We start from the raw sequence: 26,355 nt of genomic DNA, 5'->3' as shown, positions 1-26,355 counted from the left end.
ACTTTTTTTTTCAGGAAAAACGAAGTCCAGTTGCTTTTTCAAAAAAGTACCTTTGGGCAATGCTTCAAAGTATCCTTTATCTGTTTGGATTAGGTGGCTATGGGATGTTCCATACCATACTATTCCAAAGACTGTTACAACCAAAATGCCAGTACAACTAAAGAAAGATGTATGTGTGATGTCTGTAAAGCACTATAAAGCTTAAGAAATTTGGATTTAGTTCATCACTTTCTATGCATCTGACTTTCCAAGAAAAAACTGACATTTTCTGTACAACATTTTCTGAGTTTCTTCCAATTTAAATCAATGCACCAGTGCATCAAACAATCAAAAGACAGAAAGGAAATCCTTTACTCAGACATTAGGTAATAGATTTGAGAACACTGCTGAGAAGATCTAACTGTACCTTTAGCTTTATACAATTCATTGCTTTTCTACTGTGTGTTCCTGATACCACTTAATTTACATTTTCATTTTCCTAACATAAACATTCGTTTCCACATGCTTACCCTTTGATTCACCATAGTAAAACCTCAACAAATGAAAATTTTTAAGTTGCTTCTGATCTAAACATGTGAAAAGGCTATTAATAAAACACTGACCTGATTAATGGAATTAGCTGCACACGATGACAGGCCTGTTCCAAGGGTGACCAATAGGAAGCAGCTTAAGTCAAACGGCACGGGTGCAAGCGCAAATCCAGCTGAAGCCGTACCTACAACCAGGACTGAAATATAAACAAACAATTCAGCACTAATAAACAAACGGAAGATAATTTATACTTTTGCATTCATTACATGTCAGTTACATTATTAATAAGGTAGTAATGGACAATAATAATGGACAGCAGTGCTACATTTGTGGAACAGCAATAATCCTTCCTCTTGCCTTAACAGAATGCAGGAAAATGGCTTTAAAATTTCTAATAGATGTACTAGATTATATTAGTCATAACATTTTAGATTCGCTGGCCATTAGACTGTATTTTACTGTTTGTAAATTTTTCATATTATTTTTTATATTCTTTTAAAATTGTGCATTTTAGTATTTTTTTTTAAAAAAGTTAAAAAGTAAAGATATTCCCACAGAAATGTGTTCCCCTTGTGTAAATGTCCACTTTATGTGAATTAGTAATCTCGTCTAGGGAATAAATTGTATCCTTTCATTATTAGGGCCAAAGCTCTGGAGAATACAGGTACAATCTTAATTTGCCCTTCTACATTTATAACCATTAAAATTAGTACAGGTAGTCCTTGACTTAAATTAGTTTGTTTAGTGACTGTTCAAAGTTACAACAGCTCTGAAAAAAGTGATTTATGACGGCTTTTCATAGTTACGACCTTTCTGGCATCGCCATGATCATGTGATCAAAATTCAGCTGCTTGGCAACTGGTTCATATTTATGACCAGTTGCTGTGTCCTGGGGTCATAGATGGGGTCAATAGGGAAGCCAAATTCACTTAATAACCGGGTTACTGACTTATCAACTGCAGTGATTCACTTAACAACTGGGGCAAGAAAAATCATAAAATGGGGCAAAACTCACTTAAAAATTTGTCTCACTTAACAACAAAAATCTTGGACTTAATTTTAGTCATAAATCAGGGACTAACTGTACTGACAGTTATTTGTCCACATTTTATCTGTATTTATTCATCCACATTTAAAAGCCACTGTGTAGTTACTGTGTAGTGACTCTGTAACTACTCTTGATGGCTTATGAACAAAAAGAACAACACAGAAAATAGGTGGTAATAGCTAAAAAATGCAAATGCATCTGTTGCTGACTTCTTATTTGTTTTTTATCAAGTTTTGCTACACATACCAGGTTTCCATTAATAAGGCATATATTTTCTTTTACATTGCGACTAGAAGTTTAATTAAAACTTATCAGACAGACTGCTTTAAACTTATGTATAATAGCAAGATACTAGCCGATTTATAAATAGGGAAATGAGGAGCAGTCTGTGTAACATTATTATTTTAATGCCCCCAAAGAATTCTAACACACCAGAGCCAGTGTTCTAATTAAAGTCTTCATTGATTTCTCCAAGTTAATTTCATTGTAACTTATCAGGATCTCATTAAAGCAGCTGTAATATATTCTACTTTATCCAATTGGCTGGCTATTGCTGTAAGCTGGCTCAGACCTTATATCCATAAACAAAGTTCTTAGTGTCAAGTACATCATCTCAGTCTTTGATAAAGCAAATAAATATGTGTTTACCTTTAAGGCCGACTCCTATAAAGTATTCTGATGTTAAACTTCCTATAGCTTCTTGAAGGGTATAGTTGCCACAGAACATGGTGAACTAACCCAAGATAAGATAGTGTTACTGAACACAAGCATTTCACATATTTATTAATTAATTATAACCTCTGCATACCATACACTCATAAAGTTGCACAACGTTCTCTGGAACAATTTCACTTGACTACCCTGTTAAAAACTAGCAGGGAGAGTTCAAACTGAATTTCTAAAAGTAAGGAATTCCTTACGAATGGAAAGTATATTCAAGAAACATTGTTTTCTCAACTCTTCTTCCTTAAATCTCAAGTCTTAAACTACCTAATAGGGAATAATATTCTATTCAGAGTAGGAAAACTTCCAAATAACTAGGAATTGGGGCACATAGGGTCCCATGTAGAATATAATTCATTAGTCCTTGCTAGAGCTGATAAATTCATGGGTGATAGTTACCAGGACCTCCAAACAGAACTATAACTGATACACCAGCTGAAATTATGCAAACACCCCCTACCCACTTGTGTATCTAGTAGTAATTATGGATCTAGGATGACTCCTCGGTCACAAACCTGTTCCTTAAGGAATACTGTTATGTGGCACTGTTATTTTTTTTTTACCTCATAACCTCAGCCTAACAATAATCGGATCAAATTTTAAAAATAGTACCTCTATTTATAAGGGTTTAATTTCAGTTTGTTCTTTCCTGTACACAGCATAAGAAATGGCCTTGAATGACAGGTGGAACAGTCAGTACCAAGGCAATGGTCAGTACAGCAGGACAGGGGCCAAAGGCAAGAAATTAGTTTTGGCAAGCCCTTCTTTATGAGGGAAGCGAGAAGCACATTCAATCTTACAAGATTTTGTTCCTATAGTTGTTACAGTAATAGTCCTGAGTTATTTGGCTTTGGAATCTTAGTCTGGCCTACTTGTAGGGCTGATACTTCTCTTCCAATCCTTCACAGCCTCCAGACATTGGGTCAAGACTTCCACGGGATCCCCACTATGGCCTGAGTAATGATGTATACCTGAATATTACCATCTCATCCTATCCAGTTGACTGACATCCCCCAAAGGTTTCATATGGCTAAAAAGTAAGAGTAAAAGGCATGAATCATGATTAGGGGCCTAGATGCTAAAACATATAAAGAACGGTTGTGAGAACTGAGTATGGCTAGTCTAGTGAAGAGAAGGACCAGGGGTGACATGATAGCAGTGTTCCAATGTGTGAGGGGCTGTCACAGAGAAGAGGGGGACAATCTACTTTCCAAAGCACCCAAAGGCCAGATAAGGAACAATGGATGGAAACTGATCAAGGAGAGATTCAGCCAAGAAATAAGGAGAAATTTCTGACAAGGAGAACAATCAACCAATGGAACAGTTTCAGAAGTTGAAGGTGCTTCATCACTGTAGGCTATTAAGAAGAGGCTGGACAGCCACTTGTCAGAAATGATATAGGGCAAGGTTGTTAGACTGGCGACCCACGGGCCAGATGCATCATGCGCAGGCCACGCCTACCCCATCTCCGCAAATGAGAAAACCGTCACAAAACATCACAGTACAGCGAAGTGACGCGTGCAAGTTTGACACCTGTGGTATAAGGTCTCCTGCTTGAGCAGGGGGTTGGACTAGATGACCTACAAGGTCCCGTCCAACTCTGTTATTCTGAATCTTATTGAAATAAAGGAACCTCTCAGATTACCTTTCAGCTTCCCACCCTCAACTAAATCCATTCAGTTAGGCAGCAGTGGAACTACTTGTGATCCTTGTGATATTACTTGTGATCCTTACTTGAAGACTCTATTTGGGATTGGGAATTCCATTGCTAAACAGTCAATAACTGGGAAATCAAGTGACCACCCCTGTGCTTTCCGGTTGAAAAGACTACCTGCTTTCTCATTTTCAGCCTCTGTTTGCCTTCTAACCACTCCCTCGCCCTTTGGACTACTCAAGTACTGTGTACTGCGTTTTATATACATCAAAAGCAATGCAATCAATCGCAACTTGAGGCTAGGCGCTGGGTGCACTATACAACCAACATGTTTTCTTGAACTCTCTTTCTCTCCTCTCCAATTTCTCTGCTCTGCAGAGGAGAAAAAAAAACAAACAAGCAATCTGTGCTGGCAATTTCTCCTTTGCCTGACCCTTATCCCCTACACTTCAGAGCAGAGACTGGAGATGGATTTCAAACAAGTAAACTGATTGCTATTTTAAACACATCAAAAGAAAAAAAAAGTGACTTTTGACTATGTCCTTGCACTTATAACCACTGCAGCATCCCCAGAGACCTCTGATCAAAATTTGGAAGCTTGGCAAGCAGCATATCTTTCCCAGAGTCACATGATCACAATTCTCAATCTTCCTCGCTGGCTCTTGACGAGCAAAGTCAATGAGGGAAGCCAGCCTCACTTAATGATCATGTGATTGACTTAACGACGATTGCAAAAAACAAAAAGGTTGTAAAATGAGGTATGTCTCATTTAGCGCTCACCTCCCTTAGCGATAGAAGTTCTGGTCCGAATTGGGGTTATAAACTGTTTACTCCTATCTGAAATTGATTGGAAAGAGAAGATTTCAAAACAAACCTGTAAGATGTTTGCATAATTTTCCTACAGATTCCAGCTCTGGGCTCTCCTGCAATCCCTTTCTTTCCAATCAATCTGCTCCCTGTGAAGGGAGAAAAAAAGTGGGGGAAAATGCAGGTCCGGCACAGGACAATATTATACTGACTATAATGGTTACCACGTAATTAAGGTGTAGTGCAAAGGTTGTAAATGGCCTCTAAAGTGGGTTTTTTTTCAGCACCATGGTAATTTCAAATTGTTTCTGAACAAATGGTCAGTAAATGAGGAATACCTGTGCTCGTACTTACCAACACTTGTATGTACGAACTTCCTCTACTTACAACAGTTCATTTAGTGACTGTTAATGACTATTCTAAACTGAAAAAAGTGACTTATGACCATTTTCCACACTTGTGACCATTGCAGCATCCCCATGGTCATGTGATTTACATTTGTATGCTTGACAACGGGTTCATATTTATGACGCTTGCAGTGTCCTGAGGTAATGTGATCACTTTTGTGACCTTCTGACAAGCAAATTCAACGGGAAAGCCAGATTCACTTAACAACCATGTTACTAATTGAACAACTGCAGTGATTCACTTATCAAATGTGGCAAGAAAATTTGTAAAATGGGGCAAAACTCAATAAATATCTCACTTAGCAATATAAATTTTGGGCTCAATTGTGCTTGTAGTGAAATGTCATTAAGAGGTCTAAAAGAACTGGGCAGAGTTTATGGAGTTGGAAATTCTGGGGCTGCAGGCAATATTTGCTATGTCCTGTCTCCTCCCTTAGCCTACTGCCTCAAAGGTCTCCAACTAAGTTGTAGTATTCTTCATCATACAATCCTGCATACAAATCATTATCACAAATTTTATGATAAATGTGTAACGAAAATAAGAAAAAAAGTATAGTTTTGCTTTAATGGGAATAGTTGGAGAATTTCATCATACTACTCTAAATTTTAATATTTCCCCAAGGAAAGCTACAAAAAAATGTCTGTATCAATATTTTTCTTCTTGCACTTTCACACTTTGCTCACTGAAACACTGTAAGAGTAACGTTGGTGGTAAGCGACTCAATTTGTTTACATTGTAAACCTAGATTTGTTTCTAGTTATATGGTTGTTTCACTGGCAGTTACATCATGAATATTAGAAGGAATTCATATTCTTAAAATATTCTCACAATTGACAGTATTTGAACCAAATGTAAGCAAAACTTTTAAAACAAACAAAGAAAAATGGTATTGAAAAAAGTACACTGTAATGCTAACAACATTCACTCATAATACCAAATCAGGATTATTACACACGCCTCTGCAAACCTATCCTTTTCTCTAATTTGCTGTATCACGTAGCAAACAATTCAGAAATTTTGTTAATTTATGTAACTATTTACTAGAATATATATTAAATCAGGATTTTTAGATATTATGTAAATAATATCTAGAATCTTATTTTGCTAGAATCCATACTTTTATTTTTGCTACTCACAGAATAAGATACTATTTTTTTTTCTTCTCCCTAATTCAAAGTGGTACAATTTAATGGCCTACTTAACACATAAGCCAAAATATAAATTTTAACTTTGCTGTCCTGAGAACCCAAGCAAAGAAGAAATAATAATTGACTACAGTGGGTACATAGAATCTGTAAAATCAGATTTGAAGAATGTGCATAGTAAAGCAACAAGATATTTATAAAATTAAAAGTTGATATTTTAAGAATGTCTGCTATCAGTCACTTAACTGGAAAAAATATGTTAACACTATAGGCAGTACTCATTGAGCAACCAAAGATGCTGAGCAGAAAATTATGTCTTGCAACAGGCTTACAATCTCACTTCCCCTTGGGTTATTTTTTTATACCATTGTAAGTTCAAATGGGTGCTAAATGAGGCAGTCAATAAGCTAATCTATGTAGCAGATGTCACTAATACACATATTATAATATTTCAAATAATTTGAAGATTTAAATTATTTTTGAACTGTGAACACATTTTTTTTAAGTGATGGGCTCTGTTATAAAACAGCTGCTGTAGGAACACAGCATTTATCACTAAATTGAATACCTGTTTCTCAGAGTGCAATTGATATGAAAAGGGTGGATTTGATTTAAATCGAGTTGATTTAAATCACAATTTAAATCATGATTTAAATCACTAGTAAAAATGCTTGATTTAAATCAACTCGATTTAAATCATAATTTTTAAAGAGCAACTGTGATCTCTGCTACTCCTTTGACCCACTGTTGACTCACCGATAGTCCCAGTGTTGCAGAATATACAGCCTCATGCTATATAACTAAGCTCCATTTCATGCTGAATAAACTAAATTATTTATGTATCTTAAATAGAAAACTATCTTACGATAGATTTTTACCCCAAAAGTTTTTTATTAAAATAAATTCAATAAAAATAAAAAAAATCCGATTTAAATCAAAAAAATCCGATTTAAATAAAAAAAAATCTGATTTTTTTGATTTTTAAAAAAAAATCATTGATTTTTATCCACCCTGGATATGAACAAATAATTTGTTTGAAACCTAAATGCAATGTAGAAGTAGGACTTGATAACTGAAATAAGCCACTGTATCTGCTCCAAAATAGCTACTGTATTTTTCGGAGTATAAGACACACCTTTTTACCCCCCAAAAGGGGGTGAAAATTTAGGTGCGTCTTATACACCAAATGTAACCCTGCCCACCCACTGGCCCCCACCCTTTGGCCTCTGCCTCCCAGCAGTTACCTCCTTGCAAGCAAACAGCAAGAAAAAACAGCCCCATTCAGCTTCAGCATAGGCTAATTAGCACAAGTTGATTAGATCGGCCTCCTGACTCTCAGCTGATTTGCTCTCAGCTGTTTTGCGCAGGCTCTTTTGCAAGCTCTTGTTTTGCAAGTTCTTTGCTTGCTGCAAAGAGTGCTGGGGCAGATTTTTTTTCCCCTAGCTAAAACGAAACTGAAAGTAAAGCAGGCTCTGCTGCAAGGTCACAAAATGAGGCAGGGAGAGAGATTTCTTTTTCTTTTTGCTCACCAAAAAAGGTAGGTGCAAACAATGGAAAATTTAGGGCAAAAGAGGAGAGTTCAAGATTTTAAAACACAAAAGAAAAAAAGGTCTATTTAACTAGGGAATTGTAATAATTGAGATGCTATTATTTGTATATTGTGTTGAAAGCAGAAATGGTTAAGTTATGGTTTGGAGGAATATATGGGGGAACTTATTTGGTTTATTATTATTGGTAAATATAATTAATTGATTTGTAAGAAATTGGATTGAATGGAAATAATTGGAAGATTCATGTTCATATTGATTAATATACAAAAACATAGTTATAACTAATTGATTTATATAAAAATGTTGAATTTGTATTAAACAATTGTAATATTAAATAATTAACAAATGTGAGGATGGATATAAAAATAGATGACAATGGAAAGGGGTATAATATAGAATAGAAAGGAAAAATTGAATTTGATTAAGATTAGAGATGAGAATGAAGGATAATATTGGTTTTTTTTAAAAAAAAAATAGATGAGGAATAAATATGGCAAAAAGGAAATATAGAAATTGTAAATTTAATTGAAATGACCAAACACTGTTTAAATTTGTGAACCAGTCAAATACTCTGTTCAAAGAAAATACATTATATGTTTGTATGTGTGCTTGTCTAAAAAATAAAAAAAAAAACCTTTTTTAAAAAAACAACAACCAAAAAAGGTAGGTGCATCTTATACTCTGGTGCGTCTTATACTCCGAAAAATATGGTATTCACAAAGACAAGCCAATTACTATTCTGAAATTATTTCTAAATAAAATTAATTTGTAATTCTTCATGCATTCAAATATATATGCTGTCTCTATGAAGCCTTCCCCATTTTTCAACAGCTCAAGACCACTACCACCCAAAAAATATAGCTGATTCTCAGTTAACCACTCATTCAGCAAGCAAATAAACTTACAACATTGCTGAACAAGTGGTACTTACAATTGATTCCTAAAGTTTCAGGTGTTACAGAACTCTACATTCACATGTACATGCCTACAAAATAGGCACTTGCCAATTGGCCTGTATTTTTGACCAGTGTCCCATAGTCACATAGTCATATAATAACAATCTGTGACTCTCCCATAAGCAAAGACAATGGGGGAAGCCAGCAGGAAATTAGAAGTTACAATCACATGAGGGCCTCATTTAATGATTAAAGGTGATTCAGTTAATCATGGCAATGTTAGTGCTGGAATGTTCATTGCTAAGCAGTGCAGGCACATAATGCTGTGCTTTATGACCGCATATCTTGGCAATGGACATTTTGGCTCAATTATCAGCATTAAATAAGGACTATCTATGTGCTTAATATCCTTTTAAAAAAGTTACGGGAAAGAAAGAACGTTAAGGGAAGGGGCGAGATCTAAAGATCCAATGGAACAAAGAGAGACAAGGGCGATGAAGTTAAAAATTAGCAACAAGTAAACCATGGAAGAAGAAATCAAAGCAATAGAACTAAATGCAAATGGACTAAATGCGGCGATTAAAAAAACCCAGAACTTTAACCAAATTTAACAGTTTGAAGATGGACATTATATGTTTACAAGAAGTACACATTAGAAAACAACATGTAAAATTATTACAATATCCAAAATTAGGGGTTCTATTTACATCATTGATACAACAGAGTAAAAGAGGAGTGGTATTGTATATTAAAGAAAAAACTAGAACCTAAATTATGCTTTGAAGATGAAGAAGGTAGCATTTTGATGGTGGAAATAAAAATGAATTTAAAACAAATACTTTTGATAGCAGTATTTGCCTCAAATGAAAAGCAAGAAGAATTTTACCGAAGATTACACAAAAAATCCTAGAACTGGATTATGAATTTGTATGTATAATGGGTGATTTTAATGCTATAGTAGATGTGGATTTGGACTATAAAACAACGAAGTTAAATAAAAAGTCCAGAAGAACACTGCCGAAGTCTTTTTTCACAATGACAGAAGAATTGAGCATTCAAGATGTTTGGAGACAAAAACATATGAAAGAAAAGCAATATACCTTTTGCTCAAATAGACATTTATCAAGGCTGAGGATAGATATGATATGGATGTGAACAGAATTTATGGATAATATACAAGAAGTAAATATTGACTCAAATATTTGGGCGGACCATAATCCAATGATAATAACATGGAAAGGTCAAAAGAAAAGGACGAGATGGACCTTAAATGCAACAATACTAAATGAAAAGGATCGTCAACAGTTTATGGAGAAAGAATTAGATTTTTTCTTTAAAATAAATAAAAAAGAGGACATATCATTTCAGACTGTATGGGATACCATGAAAGCTTATATTAGAGGTCTGGCAATAACATATTTGGGGAAAAAGAATAAAAAGAAAAGACAAAAACAGATAAGATTGGAAGAGGAGTATAAGAATTTAGAGAAAGAATTTCAAAAAGATATTCAAAATAAAAAAACTAAGAAGTTGATGGAATTGAAAAAACATGAAATGAACTTAAATGAACAGGAACAACTAGCAAATAAATTAAGAATAACTAAACAGAATTTCTTCAAAAATGCAAATAAACCAGGAAGGTGGTTAGCATATAAATTGAAAAAAGATAAGAAGAAGAAAATAAAATATTTACAGGATGAAGAGGGGAAATTATATTATAGAAACGAGGAAAAGAAGATAATAATTCAAAAATACTATAAAAAACTTTATTCTCAAGAGAGAATAGATTTATTCTCAAGAGACCTATCTCACTATTAAATGTGGATTTCAAGATTTTTGCTTCAATAATGGCGAATAGATTAAAAAGACCATTAAATGAACTTATTCATACAGATCAAAATGGATTTTTACCTAAAAGGCAAATTAGAGATAATATGAGGGTAATTTTGAATACTCTGGAGTATTATGAGATACATTCAGAAAAACAAATGGTAATGATGTTTTTAGATGCCCAAAAAGCTTTTGATAATGTGAATTGGCAATTTATGATAGAACAATTACAGAGAATGGACTTTGGGGAGAGATTTATAAATACCACAAAAACGATTTATGACAATCAATCTGCTAAAATAATGATGAATGGTGAAATGACAGAAAATGTTGGTATTATGAAAGGTACTAGATGAGGATGTCCCTTATCACCATTATTGTTTATGCTGACTTTAGAAGTATTAAATAGAAATATTAGGTGAGATAAAGAGGTAAAGGGGATGAAAATTAAAAAAGAGGAATATAAATTGCAAGCTTTTGTGGATGATTTGGTATTTATTTTAGAGGAACCACAAGTTAGAGGCCCAAAATTATTAGAGCAAATAGAAAATTAAGGAAAAGTGTCTGGATTAAAAATAAAGAAAAAACAAAAATTTTGGTGAAAAACACTACAGAAAAAACAAAAAAGAGAGAGAAAAGAGAAATTAGATATACAAGTGGTAAGAAAAGTTAAATACTTAGGAGTATACTTGATTTCAAGATGTGCAACGATAAAAGAACACAATTATTATAGACTAAAAGAACAAATTGAGAGAGATTTGGAGAAATGGAAGAATCTTCAACTGTCACTTATGGGAAAGATAGCAATAATAAAGATGAATATACTACCAAGATTACTATTCCTATTCCAGACAATATCGATAAAAATTGAAAAGATTTATTTTCAATACTTAAATAAGACAATAAGGACATTTATATGGCAAGGCAAAAAAGCAAGAATAAGTTTAAAAATGCTTCATGATACGAGACTACGAGGATGATTTGGACTCCCACATTGGGAACTATATTATCAAGCAGCAGCATTGACACGGCTGAAAGAATGGGTCAAACTAAAAAATACAAGACTATTAACACTGGAATGCCATGATTTACAGTTGGGTTGGCATGCATTCTTATGGTATGATAGAATTAAGATAAATACGTACTTTCATGGACATTATATAAGAAATGCATTGTTATTGGTATGGGGAAAAGTTAGAGATAAATATTATGTATATTATGTAAATATTTAAGATAGGGAATCAATTTTACTATTGGTTAGAAAAAAGATATAAATAAGCTTTAATAGAGATAGATAAAATATGTTACAACTAGAATATTAGATTACTGGGAAATTTTTGTAATGGAGTTGACGAGAACAAAGATAGTAGAGATAATAGAAACGAAGAAGTTTTTGGAGATAACACCGAGATGTCACATGGAAGAAATGAATGATGTACTAAATGTTTGTTTGTTAAAAAAAAAACCACCACCCCCCTTTTTTTTTAAAAAAAATAGAAAAATGCAAAGAAGAAAATACATGTAATAAAGCAGTTCCATAAAAGAAAAAAAAGACCTACCTGTAAGTTTAATTTTGGTCAAACGAACCAAAATGTTAGGTAAAGTATCCACATTTAATTTCATTTCCTTCCAATCTTTTTCTTCTTTCGATGCTGATTCTTCCACAGTTTTTGCAACAGTAGTAGCTGCTGTCAACTTCAGTGTTTCTTCATTCATTACTGGTTTCTCTGAGAAGGGAGGCAGAAGAGGTGAAATTGATTTCACCTCATGAACGATCATTGTCTCTTCATTTGAACGCTGTCCTTCCAGGCAAGGCGGTACTGCTGATGCTGGCTTCAGCTTTGCTTGCTGGAAAAGTCTTTTCTTATGCTGCATTACATACTGGAAAAGAAAAATATTTTTTTTAAAAAAAAACAGCCATTTTAACATATTTAGGTTTCTTCAAATCACACTTTTCACTTTCTATATGCTTCTGAAAAAAGTCACATTGTATTGATTGAATTTATATATGATAATTTCATGAGAGCTTTTTTTCCCTAGTAACATATCCAGAAATATTTCTTTATCTTACAGCTATTTTATATTTTAAAACACTAATGCAAGATTATTACTAAGAGTACCTTAAATTCTAGTTGAATGCCATGATTTACAGTTCTTCCTTGCTATATAAATGTAATCCATCCATGGATGATGTGACTAAAACATAACCCAATTTAATTCTACCCAAGTGTTATTTTTTCTCCCTTGGGATATTTAACATGTATTTTCATCTCCATTTGTAAATTCCAAATGCTGAAGTGCCATCATATCCAAGTGGATATGAGCGTAAAGAAAATATGCAGGCAAAGACAGAAGAGGACAAACAGCAGCAAAGTGGATGGACTCAATTAAAATGGTGATGGCAAAATGATGAGAGGCTTAAAAGGCCAGATGGTTTATCTATGTTGTTGCTAAGAGTTGACAATAGCACAATAGCTCATAATTAATCAATCCAGAAATTGTACAGCTGTAATCAATTCCAGCTTTTGAGGTGGTATGCAATGTTATATAAGCTTACTTTTCGCCTGAAGAAGTTCAGCTGTTGAAATGTAACTCCCTTTACTTTGACGACTCTAAAGAAACATGCGAACTTGCATGGCATCTGTTGCATGATGTTTTTTCTTGGATGTGCTGCAAAAGTTTTCCTGCAAAAGAGATTTCCTCTTAAAAAGACATTTACAATATTAAGCAAACTACAGGTGTATACATCAAACATAATGCAGGAGAAGTTCTGCCAAGCCATCCTATAGGAACCACTGTTCAACAAAATAAAATTAAAAACTTCTTTGCTGTTCTCAGTTGCCTAAATAAAGTCTGCAGGGATCCCAATGCAAGAAAGGTAAGACTAGTATACATATTTCCCTTCTTCCATGAAACTATTCTGAAGACAGTTTATCTCACCAGCCGACATGCTTTCCAGCATCTATTTTTTCCTTCCTTCCCCTCTACCACTGACACAAGCCATTTATTTAATAACGTTGGTATATTGTTTCTTCACAGTGCTATTTCCAGCAGCTTACCTAAAATAATACAAATAAAAACTATAAAACAATACAATACAAATTGAAAAGCATATTAAATGGAAAAATATGCAATAGAAACCCTTCACTCACAGTATCTAATCTCAATGGCAACCATTATACTCCAGATGCTCTCTCAAATAATACTGGTTTCATAGTTCTATCAAATATAAGCAAACTACAAACCAATCTAACCTTGCACTGATCTTCACAAATTTTTCTCCTCACACCTCCTTCTGCCTTCTCTCAGTTGTCAGGACCAATGTCCCAATGCATTATATCTCACCAGCCTACATCTCCCTGATCTTTGCAGAATTTTCCTTTCTCTTGGCTGCCATTGTCTCCATCCTATAGTGATATGTCCTAGTGTCCTGCCTGCCAGTATATCACAACACTTGTGCAAGAATGGCTATGTTTAGACCATAGCTGGACTGTTTCAATCTATATCCAACCACACACTTTAATTCGGACATAAACAATTTCAAAAATAGTTGTTCTGTGCAAGACATTTTGCATTTCCTAAAACCAACTTATACAGATCTTCAATTTCAATAGCAAGAGGAAGATGCACAAGAGAAATAAGATTAAAAAAACAGAAATTACATACAATTTGCCAAATACAAAGGAAAATCATTTAGTATTTATTTTCAAACAACCAAGCTAAATTCTTTTACTAGTCCCATTGGCTATAAAATTGTTTACAGTAAGTCAAGCATCAGTAAGATGGAACATTTGCTTAAAAACAGCTCATAAAAGTACTGAACATTAACATCAGGACTGTTTTATTTTATTGTTTAACCAGATGCAACATGTTTATTACAGAACTTAAAAATGACTTGCTATGATATAAAGCAACCATAAAATTTCAGCTTTTTAACTGTCAGAGTAAAAAAGCCATCTAAAGTACTGTTCCTGCTCAAACTCATATATCATAGTTCTGCTAAAGATCCACTAAAAAGCAGTTTCAGTAATCTCAAACAAAAAAAATCTTTTTAACAACTGTATGTCAATAAAGGAGAATATTTATAGCTCACGGTTGAAATGGGGCTGGGGGGGGTCCTTGGTGCTCTCTGAGATGTTGCTTGTTTTCTTGCAGCTGTTTCATTACCCAAATTAGATAACATCATCAGAAAACAAGCAAGCTCAGAGAGTACCAAGGACACCTCTAAATTTTATATATACATAAAATATGCTTGAGAGTTAGTTTGGTATAGTGGTTAAATAACCCGGTAGAAAACTAGAAACTGAGTTCTAATTGTATTTTATGTACGAAGCCAGCTGGCTGACCTTGAGCCAGTTACTCTGTCTCAGCCCAACAAGGAACCAATGGCAAGCCACTTTTGAAATATTGCCAAGAAACCTGCGGGAACTTAATGATGCTAATGTGAGAAGTCAAAAACTGACTCAAAGGCATAAAATATGCTTCTACGTACCAGTATATATTAATTTTTACATAGTGTAAGTATTAAAAGCGTATAAGTATTTAATGGAACATGTCTCCAGGAAACAGAGACACTCTTTTAGCCACATAGACATTTTAAATTGAAAAGCTTTTTCACAGTGAAGGGAAAACAATTGCTACCAACCTGCCTTCCATTAAGGACCTGTATATTGCCCGAGTCAAAGAGGGCTGTGAAAATATTTATAGACTCCTCACATCCTGGACACAAACTGTTTCAACGAGCCTGTAGTACAGTGGACTAAAGCACTGTGATTAACAACTGCTGCTTGCAATTACTGCAAGTTCAAATCTCACCAGGCTCAAGGTTGACTTAGCCTTCCATCCTTTCAAAGGTAGGTGAAATGAAGACCCAGATGGTGGGGGCAATAAGCTGACTTTGTATAAATATACAAAAGTATGAAGGCTATTGCTTAACGCATTGTAAGCCGCCCTGAGTCTCCAGAGAAGGGCGGCATATAAATTAAAGCAAAAACAAACAAAAAAAAAAACCAAAAAAAACCTCCTACCCTCAAAACAATGAGCACTGCACACCAGAACTAGACACAAGAACAGTTTTTTTCCTGAATGCCATCACTCTGATAAACAAATAATTCCTTCAACACTGTCAAACTATTTACAAAGTCTGCACTACTATTAATCTCATCGTTCCCACCACCCATTTCCTTCCACTTATGATTGTATGACTGTAATTTTGTTACTTGTACCCTTACGATTTATATTGATATTGTTTCCTGATTGCTTATTTGTACCCTATGACTATCATTAAGTGTTGTACCTTATGATTCTTGATGAACGTTATCTTTTCTTTTATGTACACTGAGAACATATGCACCAAAACAAATTCCTTGTGTGTCCAATCACACTTGGCCAATAAAAAATTCCATTTTATTCTATTCTAAAATTTAAAACATTTACATTATTAAAAGTTTTACTTTCACCAATTAGCACTACAGATTAAGGAGATTAATATTTTAGTGTGTAAATGGATTAGGAAAAAAATGATGCTTGTCAAGATTGAGGATAGCACAAATATGCAGAAACAAACGGATTGCCAAAAAAAAAAAAAAATCCTTGCAAGAGCTTTGATTTAGGACTGATCAAGATGGCTACTATTGATCCCTGCTGTCACCGGGATCTAGAACTCGATTCAGGATAAGTAACATAAAGTGAATCGAAAATCGTTCCCTTGTCTTTAATTATGGTTTAACGCCTCTTATTAGCTAGAGTTTAACAGCTGCCTGCGGATTATCTCAGATTGAAACCTCTGAGCTTTCACGGTGGCTTGAAAAGCAATGAAACAAGCAGCAGTTGAGCTCGACAGGCTAAAACACGATCTTGACCTCCAATCACCCTTTGAAACATCGGGAAGAAAAGCAAAAATCTGACAGAGAAAACGATGCGCAGAAGAAGCGTCTTCCCCACGTCAACCACTCCAATCCATCGCTCCTGTGGGACAATAAATCCAGGGAGTGGAAGCAAGCAAGCAAGCAAGTCCGAGGAATCGACCTTCGCTACATAGTCAGTTACCTTGAGGCACTCGCCTCCAACCGCCGCGAAGTGAACAAAAAGCTACGGTCGAGTTGAGGCGTGTCGATCTCAGGGCCGGCCTTAACCTGAGGTAAAGCGGGTAACGGAAGGACCGGCCCCGGCCCCGACGCTCAGCCTGCCCTTCATTTCCTTCAACACGACTCTCTGGGCGCTGCCATCTTGGAGAAGAAAACGACCTTTCCCGGCTACGGATGTCTCTTCGTTTCCGGGTCACTAGGCGGGGACTTCCGGGAGAGAACGAGCGAGCGAGTGAGCAAGGTCGGGTTGTAACCGAAAGGAGCTCGAGGAAGGTTCATTCGCAAGATTGACGCCGCCTCCCCTCCCCTCCCCTCCTCCCCTCCCCACGGGAGATTTTGCCACGCGGCGCCCTAAAGGCTGGCAGAGGGTTACCCTGGCGGGAAATAAATAAATAAATAAATATATACATATACATACATGCATGCATACATACATACATACATACATACATACATTTAGTTAGTTAGTTAGTTATAGTTATAGTTATAGTTATAGTTATAGTTATAGGTATTTCTTTTCCTGCGTAGTAGTTGGAAGGTGGAAACGTTCAGCAAACTGCATGCTGAGCAAAGATTTCAGTCGATCGCTAAGATCTTCCAAATTCTCGCACAGCATACTCGGTTCTTTATCACTTCTCTAAGAGCTGCTTTACTTCTTGGGTGATCTTGTAACGAAAAGTCCTGCCCGGTTTTTTTAGACGATGCTTTTAATTTGGCGTGTGTGTGTTTATTTATTTTTATTTATTTATTTTCGTCAAGCATACATTAGATATATGTCTCCAGATAAGAGCGGGAAGGCTCCCTAAAAGTAGAGGAAAGCAAGCAAATGACATGTTCGGTTGAATCTTCCACAAAATCTTTGCTGTCCGCTCTTGTATGGGAAAATCATTTAGAAATGGCTCTAGACAGATTCTAAACTTCTTTGGGAGGATGATACGCTGAAAAGTAGAAACAAAAATACATTTCAAATAGAATGAGAAATATGCTTAGTCTAAAAGCTATTTGTTTTTCTTTGCTGGGAAAGGAAATGCATTTTTTACACAATTCAGGGCTTAAATTGTAGAGTTGGTGGCCAAATAATAGGCTACATTCTCATTAAGAAAATAAATTGAGTAGTAAATCAAACATACCATTCACAATAAAAAAAATACGGTAAGTTTTTCCATTTGCTTAGAAAATTCTTGGCATAGACCACTGCATGGTCTGTGTTTAAACAAATCAATGCTGCTTTATGTATGTCTGCAGAAATAGCTATTCACACATTTTTATTGTACCACCTTTGGCTGCCTCCATGTTCCTACTGTGGAATAAAAGAGAGGCAAAGAGAATTTTCCAAAATTCCTGTGTCTAGTGCTTTTCCTTGGCAGACCTGGAATGACGAATAGCTTAATTTAATTCTGAGGTATATAGCCGTTGATTAGTTATATATATTTCAATTGCATTTGCTGACTTTTATTGTACTCATTATACAAATTGCTTTTTTATTTGTATTGTTTAACATCATTTGCAAGCTGCATTTTTCTGCATAAATCAGCATAAACATTCATAAGTGTTGAATGTTATTTGCTTTTATAGCAAATAGTCTTGGTTCAGGATACCTGAAGAAATCTTTTCTCCCATCCTAGTTTCCCAATGATTTGTTCAAAAAATCCTTTTTCCTGACCCCAAAAGAAGGCTTCTGTCCCTGATCAAATTATTGTTTTTCTTAGGCTATCTCTGAGAAGTTTACATTCAGTTTGAAACACTACATAACAGAATACAACTTCCATTTCTATACCAAGGAACATAATATAATATGGTACTATATAAACATCCCACTGCAAGACAAATAGTTATATCACATATCAAGCTCAAGATCTGACAGAATAGCCAATTAGATGGCTTTCCTGAATTGCAACAGGATGTCACTTTACCTCCATTTTACTATTTATTTTGCTGCCTAGTTTTTGACCAGCATTTGGCTTACTAAATTGATCATTTTGAAGTGAAGAAAATGATTTTATTTGCCAAGCTTATTTTTTGCTTTTGGTTAGAGTTTTAAATGTAAATTTAGTAACCTTGTATCTGTGGAAAAGGTGCTGAAAGCTGTTATCCGTAACCAAAATCTTGAGCTTTTTTTTTTTTTTTAATTTGATTTATATGCCGCCCTTCTCCGGAGACTCAGGGCAGCTTACAATGCGTTAAGCAATAGCCTTCATACTTTTGTATATTTATACAAAGTCAGCTTATTGCCCCCACAAACTGGGTCCTCATTTCACCTACCTTAGAAAGGATGGAAGGCTGAGTCAACTTTGAGCCTTGGAGAGATTCGAACCAGCAGTAAATTGCAGGCAGCTGTGTTAATAACAGGGTGCTTAAACCACTGTACTATCAAGGCTCTATTCATCAACTTATTCATATATCTTATATCCTGAGGAAGATACATTAAAGTACTTGTGTATATTTGATTTGTTTTGGAAGCTAGATTCTCTATTTTAATTACCAGCTTGATCTTGAACCATCAGTTCCAAATAAGATCCTTAGTTAAACAAACTCACATTTGATTTCTTTCTTTTAATATACAAAAAAATAAAAAAAGGAAAGACATAAATAGTAAATACCTTCATTTTTAAACACAGTGTTAAATCATGACCACATGGAATTATATTGATCAGTCTTTCCATAAGTTCGCATAAGTATCATGAATCAAAGATTGCAAATTGTACAACTGTAAATCATAAAAGTGCAGTCATTCTTGAGAAATGTGTATATCTTCATATAATAAAGTATATATAATCTGTAGGAGATGACTGTCCTGAGCCTGAGGGAGGGGTCAAGCATGACATCCGTCTGGAGTCCTTTTGTGCCCACAAGAGTCCAACTCTCCTTGAATTCCATCGATACTTAACCTACCACCAATTTGTCTTGACCACTAGTAGTTCAGATTCCTGTTTAGAGGTAGCAGGGAATAAATTTGTATTCATTTTGGACCTAAGCATGGCTCCTATTTCTTGCTCCTGACAATTCCAAATTTTTGTTATACAATTTAGAATCACATTCACTCTTGCCAAAATCTAATTAAGAAGCATAATATTAATTAAACCAAACCAGTAGATTAGTAGGACAAAATATGTTTACAAGTATACTCTCTTTTTCACAATTCCAGAAAAATTAATTTGATAGCCCAGTTTATAAAAACACATGAGATGTCCAATAAACATTTTTTTAAAAAGGTTAAAAAGGCATCTTTAGTTCCATATACATTGAAACTATTTCTACAAATTTAATGTTGTCTATTATTTTCTGCTGGCATACATGTACAGTACAGGTAACTAAGCAGCTTTATCGTCATTTCAAATAAGAATAGCTTTGCTTAGTAATCTTTAATTAGCATTATAGATTTTACTAACCAAACTGCTGATTTGTTAGTCATTATATACTTACTGGGTCCTTAATAGTTGAAATGATACTACTTTGTTGTTGTTATTTCCATCCAGAGGGCAATAATTTACCATTTATTTCTTCTTATTCTCAGAATGCAATTCATTATTAGTCTATACCAGGAAACTAAGTTCCAGTTTAGCAACTTTAATTAATTCTGGTTGTTTTACATTCTAAAGTTCCTTAATTTTATTTTCTAACATTTCTTTCTTTCTATTCTTTCCCCCCACGCCAAATAAGAAACAGCAATATGTCCATATATATATGCTTTAAAAGCATTTGAGATAATCATTGAACTCTTACAGCAGCAGTCCCCAATTGTTATGGTTTGGTGGCCCGATGGGGGGAGGGGGGAATCAGAACATACCAGTATGCACCCACCAGTAGTGGGACAAAAATATGCTTGTGCAAGACAGGCTGTGCACCCTGGCCCACCACGCATTCAAGTTGAACTGCCTGCACCGGCCAGCCGCTCGCATGGCCATGTCCTGAATGGGCCATGGCTCGGTAGTGGGTTGCAGCCAGGGGTTGGGGACCCCTGTCTTATAGTGTCTATTTTGAAAATATTTTTGTTTAATATGTGTTATAAAATGTTTCATCAAATAATGCTATTTGAATACCTCACTGAAAAAATAGGATGATTTTCTTTTATAGTCATTATGTTATTAGAGCATTATTAGATAAAATGACTAAAATTGAAATTCTAAAATAATAGTCAAGTGAGAAGTCGGATACAGTTTGGAGAAATTACGTGTGTTGTGTGTGGGTGTGTATAATATCTATCTATGCAAGAAATTTAAAAGTCATATATGTGATATTTGATACCTGATGTTACTTCCATAGGTTTCTGATGAAATACCACTCTAATGGCAGAAAGTGAAGAGGAACTAAAGAGCCTCTTGATGCAGGTGAAGAAGGAGAGTGCAAAAGTTGGCCTGAAACTCAACATTAAGAAAACAAAGATCATAGCATCCGGCCCTCTCAATTCCTGGCAAATAGATGGGGAAAAAATGGAGGTAGTGACAGATTTTATTTTCCTGGGCCCCAAGATCACCACAGATGAGGACTGCAGCCAAGAAATTAAGAGATGCTTGCTCCTGGGGAGGAAAACTACGGCAAATCTAGATAGCGTACTAAAAAGCAGAGACATCACCCTGCCAACAAAAATGTGTATAGTCAAGGCTATGGTTTTCCCAATTGCAACTTTTCCAGTTTCCCAACTTTCAATGGCTGTGAAAGTTGGACCATAAAAAAAGGTTGAGCGCCAAAGAATTGAGGCCTTTGAACTATGGTGCTGGAGAAAACTTCTGCGAGTCCCTTGGACTGCAAGGCAATCAAACCGGTCAGTCCTAGAGGAGATCAACCCTGACTGCTCTTTAGAAGGCCAGATCTGAAGATGAAACTCAAATACTTTGGCCACCTAATGAGAAGGAAGGACTCACTGGAGAAGAGCCTAATGCTGGGAAAGATTGAGGGCAAAAGAAGAAGGGGACGACAGAGAATGAGGTGGTTGGATGGAATCACTGAAGCAGTAGGTGTGAGTTTAAATGGACTGCAGAGGATGGTAGAGGACAGAAAGACCTGGAGGAACATTGTCCATGGGATTGCGATGGGTCAGACACAACTTCGCAACTAACAACAACATGGAAGTAACGATCAAGCTCAAAGACCACTAAGGGCTCTACAGTTGGTATCTATCAAATTAAATTTCAACATAAAATTTTAATACTTATTATGGAAAATAACTACATTTAGCTAGAACAGCACTAGGAAGATAGAATGACTGAAAACTTAATTAAGACTCCCAGTCATAATTACTTGATCTTTAGCTAAATTAAATGATATTCAAAATACTAAAATAAAATGTAGAGCTTGTAGGGCTATAATAATAAATACAAAAGAGTAAAATATTGAATCATGGACAACAAATATTCTGGATCATTTATTTCTTCTACTTACACATTTTAAGATTCGATAGTAAAAATAATTTCCCATTTTAAATTCCCACTGATACATATTTGGTCAACCTTTTCTAGATAAAACATCTTCCTCATGTGAAAGAATGGGTTTTTTTAATTGCCCACTTTAGTAAGATACCTATCTCCTTAGAAGCATCGCTGAAGACTTTTACATTCCAGAAACAGCTAAAGATAAGTTTTAAACATACCAACCGAATTTAGTAGATAATTCCTATAATATTTCAGTGAAAACTGTCAGATCAATGTTTCACAATCTCAGCAACTTTTAAGATGCATATACTTCAACCACCACCACCAGTCCTGAATTCCTCAGCCAGCCGATCTAGATAAACAACTTGTATGGTATGTATGTACCATATTGTACATATTGTATGGTCATGCTGGCCACATGACCACAATACATATAACACAATACATGTTATATGGTCATGCCAGGCACATGATCACGGAATTGTCATCAGACAGCGCTGGCTCTTCATCTTAGAAATGGAGATGGGCACCGCCCCCTAGAGTCGGGAATGACTAGCATGTATGTGTGAAGGGAACCTTTACCTTTACATTATGGTATAAATAAGGTATTATATGAGATTGTTCGGTCAACTCATGGCTCAAGACTGCAACTGCAAACAAAGAGAACTTTTATATTAAGGTTGTGTAATGTGGTCCTTCATCTTTGGCTACATTTTTGTTAGACATTGGCATGTTTACCCTCTGTTGATTACTGTGATATTAGAAGCTGCTCTGGTATTCCCTAAAGAAACTGTGGATGGAAAGTATTCAGAAGCTTCTTCCGTTTGCTTAGCCAAATAATCTAGTGTTGGTTTCAGAATTATAGACAGGCTGGAAGCTTGTGTGTTTACCTTCCCTGAGGAGTTTTGAATGGGACTATGGATTTCTCTGCCTTTGTAGTAGAAAGTGGGAAGCAAAATGCTGAGAGCCTTGATTAACCTTTCTCCAATGGACACTAGCGGGTTTTTTTGGACATTCCTTACATTCATCATAGTTTTAAGTGCTGAAGTAAATCCTTGTTGAGAGGCTGTTTCTTTGCAGTAGTTCCAATAAAGATAAGGAACAACACAAGTTTTTTACAGGCCTGCTAAACTTGTGGGCCTCTAAGCCAATTCCAGATAACCGGATATGTTAATCCATCAAGTTCTCAATAAACTGCTTATTTTCGTAGTGTTTTCCAAACATGCAGAATAAAAGAGAGAGTGCCAAGGCCACAATATAGTCTATGGCTGATGATCTGCATTTGGTTTATTAACTCAGAAGGTTTTCAACTGACTGGTGAAAGTTGCTTGATAATTGCCATGGGAAAGGAAAACACATGCATTTTTCTAAATGACTGACAGATGGGAACAAGGTGCTGGTTCTTCCATTCAAAATTGTCAGCAAGGTTTTGAATGAGAAATGGATACTTATCCAGTACCTGCCAATTACGAACTGAAGTTCCCAAGTACTCTCAGGTGGTGCTTCACGCCTACATTTTCTTTAAAAGTCTTCAGGGACATCATTTTTTGTTTGTCTGTGTCTTTCTTGACCCCAGGAAAGGGGATCAGGGCCACAGCAAGCAAGGAATTACATTGGTTCCAGCATGGCAGCTATGCAATTAACCCAGTTTTAAATTGTTTTTAATTCCTGAGACAGGAACTTTAAAGGGACAATGTGGAACAGTTGAAAAAAGGCGGAAGAATCCAGAATGTTTGGGAATGGTTTTATTTTGTAATGTACTGTTTTAATTTGTCATCTAATTAAACTGACTTCTCAAGGGATCCCAACATTTCTTTTTCTCCATTCTCTTTTTAATTTTCTAAAAAAAAATATGCATACTGTTATTAGTTCTTGGAAGACTACATTGAATACACACACACACACACACACACACACATACAGACACACAGACATACAGACACACATGTTTTTATACAGCTGTTTGAAATTTTAAAAATAAAAGTTTCCTTATGATCTGATTCTAAATATAATTGATCCTATGTGTATATTGTAATTTTCATTATAAATGCTACTTTTGAAAGAAATTGTCATATTTACATTTTTAAGCATCTAAAGCAGCGGTTCTCAACCTGGTGGTCGCGACCCCTTTGGGAGTCGAATGGCCATTTCACAGGGGTCGCCAAAGCCCTCTCTGCCCCCCCTTCACTCACTCTCACTCTCTGCTCTGTTGGATCGCCAGCCGTTCGCTGACCCCGCCCACTCCCAATCTATTGCTGCCTCCTGAGTCCCAGCTGATGGCTAAAGGAAAAAAAACTTTAAATTCTTGCCGTGGGGCTTCAAAGGGCCGCCCTACATCTGATCAGTGTTAAAAGAAAACAAATGAGAAGACTGGTGCCTGCAAAAATAGAAAAAAAAAACCCTTTCAGCTTCAGCATAGGTTAATTACCATAAGTAGATTTGATCAGCCTCGGACTCTCAGCTGATTTGCTCTCAGCTGTTTTGCGGAGGGCTCTGTTGCTAGCTGCAAAGAGAGGAGCAGATTTTTTTTCCCCTAGCTATGCTGAAAAATGAAACTGAAAGTAAAGCAGGATCTTTGTTGCAACGTGACAAAATGAGACAGAGGGATATTTCTTTTTCTTTTTCCTCACCAAAAAAGGTAGGTGCAAAACTGCAAACAATGGGAAATTTAGGGCAAAAGAGGAGGTTCAAGATTTTAAGACACAAAAGAAAAAAAGCTCTATTTAACTAGGGAATTGTAATAATTGAGATACTATTAATTGTATATTGTGTTGAAAGCAGAAATGGTTAAGTTGTGGTTTGGAGGAATGTATGGGGAAAATTATTTGGTTTATTATTGGTAAATATAATTAATTTGTAAGAAATTGGATTGCATGGAAATAATTGGAATATTCATGTTCATATTGATTGATATACAAAAAACATAGTTATATAACTGATTTATATTAAAATGTTGAATTTGTATTAAACAACTGTATTACATAATTACATAATTAACCAATGTGAGGATGGACATAAAAATAGATGACAATGGGAAGGGGTATAATATAGAATAGAAGGAAAAAAATGAATTTGATTAAGATTAGAGATGAGGATGAAGGGTAATATTGGTTTTTTAAAAAAATAGATGAGGAATAAATATTTATTTATTTATTTATTTATTTATTTATTTATTTATTTATTTATTTATTTATTTAATTTTTATACCGCCCCCTCTCCTGAAGGACTCGGGGCGGTGAACAGCCAAGATTAAAAAAACATACAATATAAACATTAAAATACATTTAAAAGAAAATTAAATCCAAAATGGCTCCCCAATTTAAAATGCCTTACCCATAACCCTATAATTAAAACAAATTTAAAATTTCCACATTTAAAAGGGGGAAGATTTAGGCCAGGCCGGCTTGATGAAATAGAAGAGTCTTAAGCGCGCGGTGGAAGGTGCGCAGATCCGGGATCCTCCGTGTCTCCGGGGGGAGCTCGTTCCAGATCGTAGGTGCCCCCACAGAGAAGGCTCTCCCCCTAGGGGCCGACAGCAGACATTGTTTGGCCGACAGCACCTGGAGGAGCCCCTCTCTATGGGAGCGTACTGGCCGGTGGGAGGCTATTGGTGGTAGCAGGCGGTCCCGTAAATAACCAGGTCCTAAGCCATGGAGCCCTTTAAAGGTGATAACCAGAACCTTGAAGCGCACCCGGAAGACCACCGGGAGCCAGTGGAGCTCGCGCAGGAGAGGTGTTACATAGCAACTCCACGTTGCTCCCATAACCACCCGCGCGGCCGCACTCTGCGCCAGTTGGAGCCTCCAAGTTCACCTCAAGGGGAGCCCCATGTAGAGAGCGTTGCAATAGTCCAGCCGAGAGGTAACGAGGGCATGAGTGACTGTGCGTAGGGAGTCCTGATCTAGAAAGGGACGCAACTGGCGTATCAGGCGAACCTGATGAAAAATCCTCCCGGTCACAGCCGTCAAATGCTCTTCTAAAGACAGCTGTGGATCCAGGAGGACGCCCAAGTTGCGAGCCCTATCTGTGGGGGCTAATGATTCGCCCCCAATAGTCAGCGATGGCACCAGCTGACTATATCGGGATGTCGGAAACCACAGCCACTCGGTCTTGGATGGGTTGAGCCTGAGCCTGTTCCTCCCCATCCAGATCCGTACGGCCTCCAGGCACTGGGACCTCACTTCAAGGGCATCGTTGGGGTGGTCCGGGGTGGAGATGTACAGCTGGATGTCATCAGCGTACTGATGGTTCTTCACCCCGAAACCACGGATGATGTCACCCAGCGGCTTTACATAAATGTTGAACAAA

The 26,355-nt window shown here is 36.0% G+C and overlaps 1 protein-coding gene across 1 annotated transcript in view; it reads right to left on the bottom strand.

Moving 5' to 3' along the window:
* COX10 (cytochrome c oxidase assembly factor heme A:farnesyltransferase COX10) overlaps positions 1 to 19,267 on the bottom strand; it is a 117,337-nt gene extending 98,070 nt beyond the window's left edge. Inside the window, exons 1-4 of the mRNA XM_034408355.3 lie at positions 16,641 to 19,267; positions 13,150 to 13,276; positions 12,152 to 12,473; positions 603 to 727 (exon numbers count right to left, since the gene is read on the bottom strand). Of these exons, the coding sequence (XP_034264246.1) occupies positions 603 to 727; positions 12,152 to 12,473; positions 13,150 to 13,242 (540 nt within the window). The 5' untranslated portion in view covers positions 13,243 to 13,276; positions 16,641 to 19,267. The remainder of the gene's footprint in view (positions 1 to 602; positions 728 to 12,151; positions 12,474 to 13,149; positions 13,277 to 16,640) is intronic.
* Between the last annotated feature and the right edge of the window lie 7,088 nt (positions 19,268 to 26,355).

This window comes from Pantherophis guttatus, chromosome 2, assembly GCF_059756535.1.
Source record: "Pantherophis guttatus breed Tessera chromosome 2, ASM5975653v1, whole genome shotgun sequence".
In the NCBI taxonomy this organism is placed as follows: domain Eukaryota; kingdom Metazoa; phylum Chordata; class Lepidosauria; order Squamata; family Colubridae; genus Pantherophis; species Pantherophis guttatus.
This window is presented reverse-complemented; position numbering and strand designations above follow the sequence as displayed.